The following is a 12,988-nucleotide window of genomic DNA, read 5'->3' on the forward strand; positions in this document are numbered from 1 at the left end:
TGATTCAAATGAATGGCTCGTTATCAGGCTCCAGCAGAGCTTGATGACGAGCTGATCATTTGAATCAGGTGTGTTGGAGTCGGGAACATAAAAACTTGCAGGGCAGGGGTCCTCCAGGACCAGGGTTGGGTAACGCTGCATTAAACTAATGTTGCATAAGTTATTGATCGAAAGATGTAGTCAGTTGGTGAAACTGATAAATGTCACTTCGTATAACCAAAGTTACTCATAAAAATCAAATATTACGCAAAACATGACTATGATTATTATTTTATCAGTCTACTACAATTTAAAAAATTAAACTTGTAATGATTTTAAACTAACTGACCCAAGAACAGAGAGAAAACGTTGATGTTCACGGCATCAAAACCCACATCATCAAGTTTAGGAATAAAATACTTAAATACTTTAAATATTTGATACTTTACCATTGTATTTATTATCCAGTTTATGGGCAACATACAGCAGAAAATGTGAATTTTCAACAAAAATATCGACATAAAGAGTTAAAAATAGATATGTAATCACAGGTCAAAGTATGGTAATAAGGATGGGTACCTTTTTTCGCATTTGAAATGATACGGTACGGATGTCCGATACCAGGCAATTGATATTGTACTCAACAGTACCAATTTTCGGTACTTTTGTGCCTGTTTATGTGGGGATAGATATTAATTTGTTTGACAATAAAATCTCAAAGTTTTTCAATTCAACAAATTTATTCTCTAACGTATAACCTTGAAATGCTGTGTTCATGTCCAGCGTGGAAAATCGCCTACTATTCCCCTCCTTCAAAGTCAAATGGTAGCTAAACATGGTATTGTTTAGGTATATTATTGCATACAAGAACGACTGTAAAGTCAGCACTGTGAGAATCAAGCATCCAATTACTGCATTCACGCAATTTACAACCAACTGCTGCCACACCAAGTCAAACAGCCCCAGAGATGAAGTAATACGTGCTTCACAGTCCCATAATCTTGCAGGAGAATGTGTTTTATGACCATGGGAGCAATATTTTTCAATGTGTTATGGATAAATTCATTTTGGGTAATCAGAGTTACAGTATTTTGCTAATTAAGATGCTGATTTTAACACAGTAAGGTCCATTTATTGTGAGACCTTTTGGTTTATAAGAATGCATTAAAGTAAGTTAAACTGGCAGATTTATTTGCAGTCTGAATTTTATTCTGCAAGAAGTCTGCAGCAGTTAGGCTATCTGAGTGTCTTATTTTAGGAGAGCAGCACTCTGTGAAATATGACATAAATAGCAACACAAGGCAATGCTCACATGACAGATAAGTACTTTGGAAAACAGCACATGAAGAGTAGCTACATGTGTCCATGGCTGAACATGTCATAAAATGCATCCAAACATTGCATTTGCAGATTAACCTCAATTAATCTCAGCGGCAGGGTTTCTGTTATGGTCTCACAGGTTCTGTGTCAGATTCTCCCCCTCTTGGTTTTATGATATTGTAGGCATCCAGGTTGAAAATTAAGACAGCAGAGGTTGAGAGTTTGTGTATTAAAGCAGTAAGAAAGTCATAGGAGCTGACTCTCTGTCTTCTTCTCCTTCTATCAGCGTGAAAAGAGTGTGATCATTTCTAATACCCCCCCCTTGACCTTGTTAGTGGCAGCGGTGCTCAGACCAATAAGCGGCCCAGTGGCTTGCGCAATGTGCTGGGAGGCCGGGAACTTTGTAATTACTCCTGATTTTATTTCCGCGGTGGAAATGAGAAAAGAGAGAGTTGGTTAGGCAGCGTAAGTAGGTCAACAGCAGGCTCGCAAGCCGCTCTGCTTTGGTTGGCTCAGCTCCTGTCTGCTCAGAGGAGATGATAGCAGATGAGATGAGGGCAGGGTGCTTATCCCCAAACCGTAAATAATGACCTACTAAAAATGCTTCGGCCACAACTTATTGTTCAGCAGAGTGAGTGGTGAGACACGCAGGCACAAGACATGCTACGGCAGAGGGTCGGTCTGTAACCTCAGCCATGTTTATACGTACAGCAAAGGTCACAGTGGATTACTCAATCAGCTAAACCCCTTCTGGAGGTTCACCACACATATTTTTTTAGCCAACAAACATGACATTTTCCAGACTCCAGATTTGAATTTTGGAGCTCAGAGTGTGAAAATAGAGCCCACAGAGGTCAGATCCTGGTCAGACTTTGATTCTGTCCTCTCCTCCACGTAAAGGCTTTTCCATTTAACGTGGGTTTGCACAAGAGCTCACCATACTCCCACACTCAACCAGCCACACAGTTATAAAACTGACTTCTGCCGTGTGAAGTTGAAGTGTGCTTAGTGTAGTGGGCCTGAGCGTGGAGGAGAGCTGGACATGAAGAGCGCTCGCTGACAGTTATTGCAGTTATTATTTGTCGTTGCCTTTATTATTGCTGCTTCCTGTCAGGCCGCTGATTGAGCTTCAGAAAGGATTGTTTTGATCACTCGTTTGTATGCGCTAATCTTCTGAATAGGTGCACACACATCCTGAAAATGGAAGCAAACAGAAACATTCACCACTTTCAGTGCAATACACTGTTTCAATGGAGTACGATTGTGGTAATCCACAGATTATGCTGCCCAAGCTGTGCTGGAAACCAAACCCTGATCAATGGGAATGTGAAGATGCAGCCGATTTCAGAGAGAAAGGGAGGACAATTACAAAGCAGCAATGTGTGATGGGAATTTTTCAGTGTCTTCAGTCACAGGGAGGAAACAAGTTGGGTGATGACTACCAATGAACTGTTTACACAATTGCTACAGCAGTGAAATAATTAGAGTATTTATATGCAGCAGGGCGTGTGATTAAGAGCAAATGCTGACTGAGATGTTAGTTACACACACATACGCACACAAACACACACAGGAAGTACAGTGTTGGTGTTTGATTGTGTTCAAATGAAAAAACTGATGCTGAAAAAACAGCAGTAAACAAAGTTTACTAAATGTTATAACAGTACAAAAAAAGTGATCTAGGAAAGAACAGACTACTAGTTTATAAACTCAAATAGTGTGAATTGGAACTGTGCCCTAATGCAGTGGTCACCAACCTTTTTTGCGACATGGACCAGTTTAATGTCAGAGAATATTTTCACTGACCTCACAGGCTCTTTTATCCTGCCTATAGAAAGTAGAGATAGACCGATATGGATTATTTTGGGGCTGATACCGATACTGATTATTTGTAGGCAAGAAGGCCAATAACCGACTTTTGAAGCCTTTATTAATTTGCGGTCAAAGTGAAAATATTGGTGTCAAAATTTTTGAACAATACAAACTCCAACACCTAACTGCATTCAAATGCCTTCAAGCATATATTTAGTAAACAGCTCCCAAGCTTAGCAGCATGTTTATACAGTTAACAAAAATAGATAGCTAAACTTTTCTACAGTAAATAAAGTTTTCCAAAATTCCTATGTAACTGTAATAAAACTGGACAGAGTTGAGTTTGTGCTGCCTTTTACAGGCATGCAATGCAGTTGAATTCATTTTCTTTTTGGTTTTACATGACTGACTTTAAATGACCATCTAAGGCTTCCACAGTGTAGACAGGGAGAAATTTTGTGCAGAGACGCATCAGAGCCAAAACAGTACAGTTTTGAACTGGTTTCATATCGGCCATCAGAAAAAAAAAGGCTGTTGTCGATATGCCCCAAAATGCCAAATATCGGCCCGATAAGTGGCCCGGCCGATAATAGGTCTATCCCTAAAAGAAACTTTCCAAAGATGTTTGTTTTTTGTCCACTTTGCTAGCTTGGGGGTTTGGCATCAAGAATAAGGTCATTTTTCAAATTAAAACATCATTCAGAATCAAACAATAAATCAAACTGAAATAATTTAAGACTAGTACTTTTTATGTGTAGCCCAGTACCAATTGACCCACAGACGGGGGGTTGGGGGTTGGTCTGCTCTAATGTATCAACACTACACTTCATAACAGTTTATCTCAGGTGTAGGAAAGTCATTATAAAAATGAAATCTGTCAGAGGGCTGCAACAACAAAAACATGAACCTAATTCTGCTCAATATACAATTTTTCCCTTTCTCAAATGCAGTTATACGTAAGTTACTGCTGCTGGAAACCAGAAGAATATGATATTCTGGATACTCTGTAAATATGTAAAATAGTGGTGTAGGTCAAATAGGACATCACTCATATAGAAGTAATGAACAGTAAAAACGAAAACAGCCATGCATCAGTGTTTCATTTCATTTTTAGCTTGTTAGTCGCTACAAATTCTGAAAAACTGTATTACAACTTTATTTTTTTTTTAAATTAAAAAACAACAAAAAAAAATAACTTGAATGTTTTTTCACTTTTTTTTAACTCCTCGAGCAGAAAAATCTAGTCCGTCTGGGTTTTTAAACAAGCCCATTGAAATCTGGCTATATTAAATTTCTGAGGTGGCTATGAGAAGATGAGACAGCTGAGAGGTGACCATTAGTGGTAGAGGATCTGTAATCAGAGTTTATATGCGGTAAAGTTCGTCCATCCCCAAATAATGTGAATGCCACGCTTTTAAAAATAAAAGCTATACAGTTGTGTGTTGTGTGTGTGGCATAGTTTTTTGTCATTTATGTCCTAATTTAAGATGCACTAAGAGCCAGATGTGTGGCCGTAATTTGCCCAGGTCTGATCTGTCTGGTTCGTGCTTAGATATTAAAGTGTGGTTGAAATAGTTAACATACCAGCTTACAGCTCTTTGTCATCTGTACTGACTCAATGACCTTTAAAAACCTAGACATTAAAAAAATCTGTGGTCCTCATCACCAAGGATTACTGGCAAAGATATGGTCAACAGGATGGACGTAACCCAGATGATATTGATTGACTGTAACACATTGTGTTTAGTATGCATGGAAGGGTTAACATTTTCCATCATACAATCATTTAACATGGAATAAAACGTGCTTTAGCATTAAATAATATCCACACACTATCTTCCTCTGGATGAATGAAAGAATGCCAAATCACAACTAAAAGAAGAAAACCAATGCTACTTGCAAACTGCTGTGTAAATCAAGCTGAAGAAGAACAGACCCAGAACAAAAATAAAACCTGATCACCTTGTTTGTCTCCTCTGGACAGATCCTGCTGGAGCCAGCAGTGATCCAGGACGTCCTGTCTGCAGGAAGCCACCTTCAGCTGCTGGAGCTGCTCAGCCTCTGCTCCCACTACCTCATCCAGGTACACACACACACACACACACACACACACACACACACACACACACACACACACACACACACACACACACACACACACACACACACACACACACACACACACACACACACACATTTATCTTGTCACATTAAGAAGTACAGAAGGAAGTTCCTGTCTGTAGCAGTCCAGTGATTTTATCTGTGCAGATAATCACAGACATTTACAGCTTGAAGTGGAACAGCTTCCCACTGGGATAAGTTTCAATATTTATATCACAAGAAACATGTTGCTTTAGAGATTTTATTATGATGAATAGGATTTTTTTTTATTGTTGGATACTAATATTCATGTTTTTTTTCACAAGAGAGTTATTTTATCTGTCCCTCCAGGCAAACAAACTTGCTAAAATTACAAAAATAGAAAAGAAATCCTGAAAAGAGTGTCTAGGTTTCTTCTGAAACAGTTCTTTAGATAAACATAAACATTTCCTTGAGCAGGAAAAAAAGGCCATTTATAACTAAGTGCAGAAAAAAATTCTTTCCAATATGTGTTTATTAAAACTGAGGCTGTAGTCTGGAGATGATGATTAGCCTAGCTTAGCATAAAGACAGGTGAGAGGAGGAATCAGCTCGTTAGGTTTTATCTAAAGGTGACCACACTGACCTGGAAGCTGACTAACCATCATAACCTGAATAACCTATAAAGTATCTCAGATAGTATAATCTTTAACTATTAACTTTATGCTAAACTAACTGTCTTCTCCTGTAGCTTCATTGTAAGAAATCAAATATTATGTGGCATTATAAGATAGTACATTTTAACAAAGCAGGTGTTTCCTTTTAAAAACAGACTAGGGTTTTTCCTTCAGTTCAACATCCCTTTAGTTTGTTGCTAAAAGTTATATGTGAAACAAAATGTGCAGTTGTTATCATCAATATTAGTAAATCTATGCACTCTAACCTGCAGTTAACCTGTATTCTGTACAACACCAGGAGTCCTGGAGTCAGATTACAGCACATTCAGAAAGTATTCACAATGCTTCACTTTTCCCACTTTTGGTTATGTTACCATCTCATTACAAAATGGAATTAATTTATTTTTCCCTTAAAATTCTACACATTACACCCCAATATTGCACAGGTTTTTTTTTAATTTTGCAAATTTATTAAAAATATAAAACTAAGAAATCACATGTACATAAGTATTTACATCCTTTGTACTTTGTTGATGCACCTTTGGCAGCAGTTATTTTCTCAAGTTTTTTTTTTTTTTAATATGATGCCACAAGCTTGGCATACCTATCTTTGGGCAGTTTGGTCCATCCCTGTTTGCAGCACCTCTCAAACTCCATCAGGTTGGATGGGGAGCATTGGTGTAGAGCCGTTTTCAGATCTCTCCTGAGATTTTTGATCAGATTTAAGTCTGGGCTCTATCTGCGCCACTCAAGGACATTCACGGAGTCATCCTGAAGCCACTCCCCTGATATCTTGGCTGTTGATTTAGGGTTGTTGTCCTGCTGAAAGATGAACTGTCACCCTGGTCTGAAGTCCAAAGGTCTCTGGAGCAGGTTTTCATCCAAGATGTCACTGTACATCGCTGCATTCATCTTTCCCTCCATTGACAATCAGACCCAGTTCCTGCTGCTGAAAAACATCCCCACAGCATGGTGCTGACACCACCATGCTTCACTGTAGGGATGGTATGGTCCAGCTTTGGGGTGCCTGGTTTCCTCCAAACATGATGCCTGGCACTCATGTCAAAGAGTTCAATCTTTTTTCTCAGCGGGGCAGAGGATTTTCTTTCTCATAGTCTGAGAGTCCTTTTGGTAAACTCCAGGTGGGCTGCCACAAGCTTTTTACTGAGGAGTGGCTTCTGTCTGCCCACTCTAACATATAGGCCTGATTGGTGGATTGCTGCAGAGATGGTTGTTCTTCTGGAAAGTTCCCTTCCCTCCACAGAGGACCACTGGAGCTCTGATACAGTCACCATCAAGTTCTTGGTCTCCTCTCTGACTAAGACCCTTATCCCCACTCCTCGCTCCGTTTAGACAGAGTCCAGCTCTAGAAGAGTCCTTGTGGTTCTGATCTTCTTCCATTCACAGATGATGGAGTCCTCTTGGCTCAATGGGACCTTCAAAGCAGCAGAAACTTTTCTGGTCCCTTCCCTAGATTTGTGCCTGGAGACCATCCTGTCACTGATGTCTACAGACAGTTCTTTTGACTTCAGGCTTGGTTTGTGCTCTGACCTGAACAGTCACCTGGGGGACCTCATACAGATAGGTCTCTTTCCAAATAATGTCCAATCAACTGAATTTAACACAGGTGGACTCCTGTAAAGCTGTAGGAACATCTCATTAATGGTTGGTGGAAACAGGATGCACCTGAGATAGATTTTGAGCTTCATGACAAAGACTGTGAATACTTTTGCATATGTGATTTATTAGTTTTTGATTTTTAACAAATTTGCAAATTTAAAAAAAACAAAAACGTTTTTATGTCCTCATTATGGGGTGTTGTGTGTATTTTTTTTCCTTTTTGGAAAAAAATGAATGTATTCCACTTTGAAATGAGGCTGTTACATAACAAACCTTGGAAAAATCAAAGCGTTGTGAACACTTTCCAGATGCATTTTACATCCAGCCTTGCTCAAGAACACTGAAGGCATGTCCTGAGGTCCAGATGTCTGATAAAACCAGGCCACTGCTGCCTGTTTGAACTTATTTTTGGTTCAATCAAAGAAAGCATGAAGAATCTGTTTGATCAGAGCCAAAGTCACCCCACTGTCCTCTGGGTCTGCTTCCAAAAGCTGCTGCAGATGAAGACAAATCAGGTTAAGGCTGCTGCAGAGTAGACACACTCTGAGAAATTAAACTTCAATTGGTTTGTCCCACTGGAATAGATTTTTTTGGCTATCATCATTAGATTAATTTAGATTAATACAGATTTGAATCTTAGCATAAATATCAAAACATCTATGTCAAAATGTGTTAGCGTCAACATTTGCTCTGTGTGAACATCTTGTTTTGAGGAAATCTTTTTTGTGCTATTTTCTGATTATGTTCATATATTTGTGTCATTTTGAATCCCTCTGCAGTTAACCATCATTCTATGTAAGGATAATTTATACATTGTCATTACTGGTTGTAGTAGAGGTGGTAGTAGTGCTCTCAAATGCTTATCACATGTTTATCCAGGTCCCAACAGTGGAAACACAGCTCTTATCTGCCACCTGGTGGCTGTAAAACGTCTCTGTTGATCAGGGAAGATGAACCAACACCTTTTCAGCAGACTTCTGGATGAGTCTGCTGTATGTTCATTCATCTCTCTCCCTGCCACCATCTGTGCTTCCTGAACACGTCACGTAATTGGCGTGTGGTTAGCACGCACAGTGGATGTTAATGCCAGACCAATAACAACAGCACTGCAACAATCGATTTGAAATCAGATACATCATCTACCTATGATGGATGCTGATGTGCAGATTAAGTTAATAGAGTATTGAATAACTGATCGATAGTACTCTCTCAGTAACAGTGTTACAGTGAGTCCTTTCATCTGAATGAATCCAATGACACTGTGACTGGCACTTCACGTTTTTATTTATACCATTGTGACACAGATCTTTCATGATTACTGACGATCAAATTTTGAAAATTAAGAGCAAAGAATAATCTTCCTGCTTTAAGAGCACAGAGCTCTTAAATTTTGGTCTGAGCATGTGTGATATATTTCTGAGTACTCAACCAAATCAACACAGTTTGGAATACACTGGGTAAGATTTCCTGGTTCATGTGACAAATGCAGCATTAACTTCAGTTCATTATGGAATAAGGAGAATAAAGGTTAGGCATATCTGGGTTCAGGATTAAAACAGAATGCAGTGAATTGGTAATGAATTATTAATGGGGAAAATGTGAAGATAGCTACAAGTTATGTGTTCATTAAAGGAGCAGTGAGGAGTTTGAAAGTGATCTTGAAAAAGTCTTCCGTCTTGATAAATGCCTGATTGTAATCCACACTTTTAAATTAGATTGCCAGTGCCAATATATGTAGCTTCGAGCAAGACTGGATTAATTTGCGGGCAAGTCTCTATGACAACACCACGCTAGTTGACAAAGTTTAGTAGAGAGGAGAGAAAAAAACGCAAAGATCTGTGTTTTTCTCTGCTGAAAACAATGTCTGTGATTAAATTTGTAGTGATGGTGAACACTGGAGCCTAACTGAGACAGAAAAAGGACAGAAGAGCAGAAAAAAGCTAAACGGGAGAGCAGGGGCGTATTAAGTCGTTTGGGGGCCCAAGGCAAACCCAGTCAATGGGGCCCTCCATGTCCTTGTAACTCATCTTCCTCAGAGCTAGACTGGCCTTCCCTGAGTCCACTGTCTCTTTCCCAGAATTTCAGAGTAACAGTAACAAACAAGAAAGTATGAAGTGAAAAACATTACAATAGGTAAATATTGAAATAAATAATTTAGCAAAGAAAAAATATGTAAATATCAAGCACAACATAAAACTGGAAAAATAATCTACTGAAAGAGGTGATATTTACAGTAACCATACTTTGTGGTACTATTATTTTAAAGTTACTATATTTTTATTTGACCCCCTGTCCAGTGAGTTATGTATCCAAAAAAGAGATTTTGTACAATAATGTTCATCACCAACTCAAAAAGTTTGATTTTGAGAAAATTATCCTACTTCCTGGGCTAGATAAAGTCCTTTACATCTTAAAAGTCTTATATGTTTATCTCAGATCTCAGATCTCAGAGCAACATTGTTTTTATTTCCAACTTGGTTGAAAATAAGAAAAAAAAAGAAAGAAAAAAAGTGGTTTTTACCACTTTTTTCCTGAATCAAATTTTCAGATGTGTTGTAACATGGAATAGCCCACTGAATATGAAGGGAGGGTGAGTACCCAAAACCATCATTAAAGATTAAGCCTTTTGATGTATTTTGAAGCATGTGAAGTAAGATTTAGAAAAAGAAATGCTTTCAATTGAAGAGAACTTCATAAATCAGTTTTTAAGAGATGCTTTGGGGGCCCCTGGGAATCTTGGGGCCCCAGGCACCTGCCTGTGTTTGCCTAATTGTAGCTACGCCCCTGTGGGAGAGTGATTTAACACAGAGGTTGAACTGTTTGTGCTAATGTTGCTTCCAGCCCACAGTCAGCAGTTATTCTGCAGTGGTCTGTTCAAACTTGAGAGTCTATCAATAAAATGGAGAGTGAGGTTACGTTAGCTCTGATTGGTAGATGACTGGCAGGACATAACCAGGATTTGCTAACGTTACACGTTATGGACATGTCTTGGAGCACTGGGCAGCCAGCGCTATGTGTAGACGGCTACCACACTTCTGTACGAGTTTGCTTGTTGTCCATTGTTAGCCTAGGGATATGTCGTAGCACTGGGCTGCTGTTAGCGCTACATTTAGCCGGCTACTGACATACGATACAAACTTACGTTTGCTTGTTGTCACGTTTAAAAAAATAGGGCTTCGTAACTGTACTGATAAATATCTTACCTTGTCGCATTGTATCCGGTAAAAAGTTGACTTGAACAAAGAAATTTGTTCCAAATTGAACCAACACCTGATAAAACTCTGGACCAGGAAGGTGGCGATGCAGTCCAATCAAAACAGATCCTCCTCACAGCATCTTCAAACATGCCCTAAAGTGTTAACTGCCCCTTTTCTGCTGTGCAAGATTATGCTTTTAGTAATTTTTATTTTCTCATTACGTCTATAATTGGTTTTAAAAGCTCTTATATTTGATTTCTAAGATTAGATTTTCTTGTATTTTAAAGAGATTTCTATTTTAACTTATGACCTAAATACAAGCAATTATTTGAAGTAATAAAATGTTACTTCTCATCTGTACAATAACATAATAGCCAAAAAAAACAAAAACTTTTACTAGATTGTATATGCTTATTTCAAACTTTGGAAGATTCATTCATGAAAGTCTTTCAGATTGAGGAGGCTGGACTTACTGACGTGTGTGTATGTGTGTATTAGCTGTACTTAAAAACGACCAGAAGATGGCAGTCTTCTTCCACTGAGGAATCAGTTCCCCTCAGCTGTGATATTTTCTTTCTTCTTCATGTTTTCTCTCAGTCCTTCTCTAAATTTGGCTTCTGTGATGTTGTCATTGATCTAAGCACCTGAAGAAAACCAGCAGACCCAGTATGAGATCTTTGTGTGGCTTTAAAACATAAAGGTTGGTAGTCTAGTAGGTACCAGCAACTTAACTAGATGAGGACAAAACAGAAATCTGTGGGTAAACGTTTGGCATTAGGTAAACCTTTAAAAACATTTGAAGACTTCCTAAGTGGGATGTCATATTTTGCTAAATGACAGCACAGAGAAAAACACCAGTTGTCAGTATTTGCTTTCATCCATGTGTCTCTGTATTCACCCTGCAGGAGCTGAGCAGCCTGAACTACCTGGAGCTGTACCGCGTGGCCGACCTGTTTCACCTCCCAGCCCTGGAGGAGGCCGTGGTGGGCTTCCTGGTGGAGCATCTGTCTGAACTGAGCCAGAGCCGGCAGGACGAGGCCCTGCAGCTGCCCTACCGCCTCCTCAGGGAGGTGCTGAAGAGCGACCGCCTCACCTCCCTGAGCGAGGAGGAGATATGGAAGGTACTAGGAGTATACCTTTACATACATATGTGTGTGAAGAATCAGTGCAGTATAATAGAGTTAGTTTGATGTAATGATTATATTTAGATGAACAGGGAGTAAGTAGCAGTCATGTCAGCTCGCAGATGCAAACAAATTCAACACACACTTAACATGAATACTGTTCATACTGTGTATCCAATACAGTATTTTTACATAAATGTTCATACATGTGATGGATGTGTGTGATGTGTGTCTGTCCATGCATCCATGTGAAAGTGTGTGTTAAAGTGAGGGCTCTGTGTAGTGAAGCAGCAGTGCGGGGAGGGGACTCACTGTTTTGACTGTTCATTTGCACCAATCAGACCCCCCTCCCCCACGATCTCTCTCCCCCTCTGTCTTTCTCCCCTTCTCTTCTCTGATTAGGCCCACCGCGGCTCCATCAGGGCCCCAATCCCCCAGCTGTCATTCGGCCGCCCGTCTGATTGAAAACAATCAGGCCTCTGATGGCACAATTACCCTGACCCTTTAGCCAGCCGCCGCCGCCATAATCAGCCTCTGATTAGGCTGCTTTGGGCTCCTTCACTTCGCCCAGAAGGTTAATTTGGGCATCAGACGGAAGCGAACGGCAAGCGGGGGCTGTCGTCCGAAAGGGTGGAGGGGTGTGCACGCCAATACCGAACTGATATAGCTTGCCCGTCAATCATTGTCACTCAGAGTATTCTTAGAGTCTCTCACGCTCTGGAAATCACATTTTCTCTGGCTTTGTTTTTTTTCCCCGCTCCTCTTTCATGCCATTTTTCCTTTTTTTTTTCTTCCTCTGCCTTTCTGGAGCTCCCTCCCCTCACCTCTCTTTCGCTATCTTTTTCCCTCAACCTCTCTTTCTCTTTCCTTGGTTTACACACACACACACACACACTTGCACTTTCTGTGTGGAGGGGAGGGAGGGAGAAGGAGTTGATTTATTCTGTGCCCTGAGGAAGTTGTGTGATGCAGCGTGACCTTCACAGTCAGCTGCCGTAGTGCACATGCTCACACACACACACTCAGAGACACACACACACTGTCACTTCAGAGCAATGAGGGGGAAAGGGGAGGGGTAAGCGATAGAGAAAGGCTGGTGGAGACAGGAGAGTGGCACAGATACCACGAGAAGACAATCCTGGCTTGAATGTTTGTTGCATATTCACAGCTACAGAATGGG

The 12,988-nt window shown here is 40.0% G+C and overlaps 1 protein-coding gene across 5 annotated transcripts in view; it reads left to right on the forward strand.

Moving 5' to 3' along the window:
- klhl32 (kelch-like family member 32) overlaps positions 1-12,988 on the forward strand; it is a 40,410-nt gene that overhangs the window by 15,060 nt on the left and 12,362 nt on the right. For all 5 annotated transcript variants that reach the window (XM_074682948.1, XM_074682951.1, XM_074682950.1 and 2 more), the window contains exons 5-6: positions 5,096-5,194; positions 11,590-11,805. In XM_074682948.1, coding sequence (XP_074539049.1) covers positions 5,096-5,194; positions 11,590-11,805 — 315 coding nt within the window. The remainder of the gene's footprint in view (positions 1-5,095; positions 5,195-11,589; positions 11,806-12,988) is intronic.

The sequence above is a fragment of the Halichoeres trimaculatus genome, unplaced genomic scaffold (genome assembly GCF_033239565.1).
Source record: "Halichoeres trimaculatus isolate MK-OKI-2021-1 unplaced genomic scaffold, fHalTri1.1 fHalTri1_scaffold_12, whole genome shotgun sequence".
Classification (NCBI taxonomy): Eukaryota; Metazoa; Chordata; class Actinopteri; order Labriformes; family Labridae; genus Halichoeres; species Halichoeres trimaculatus.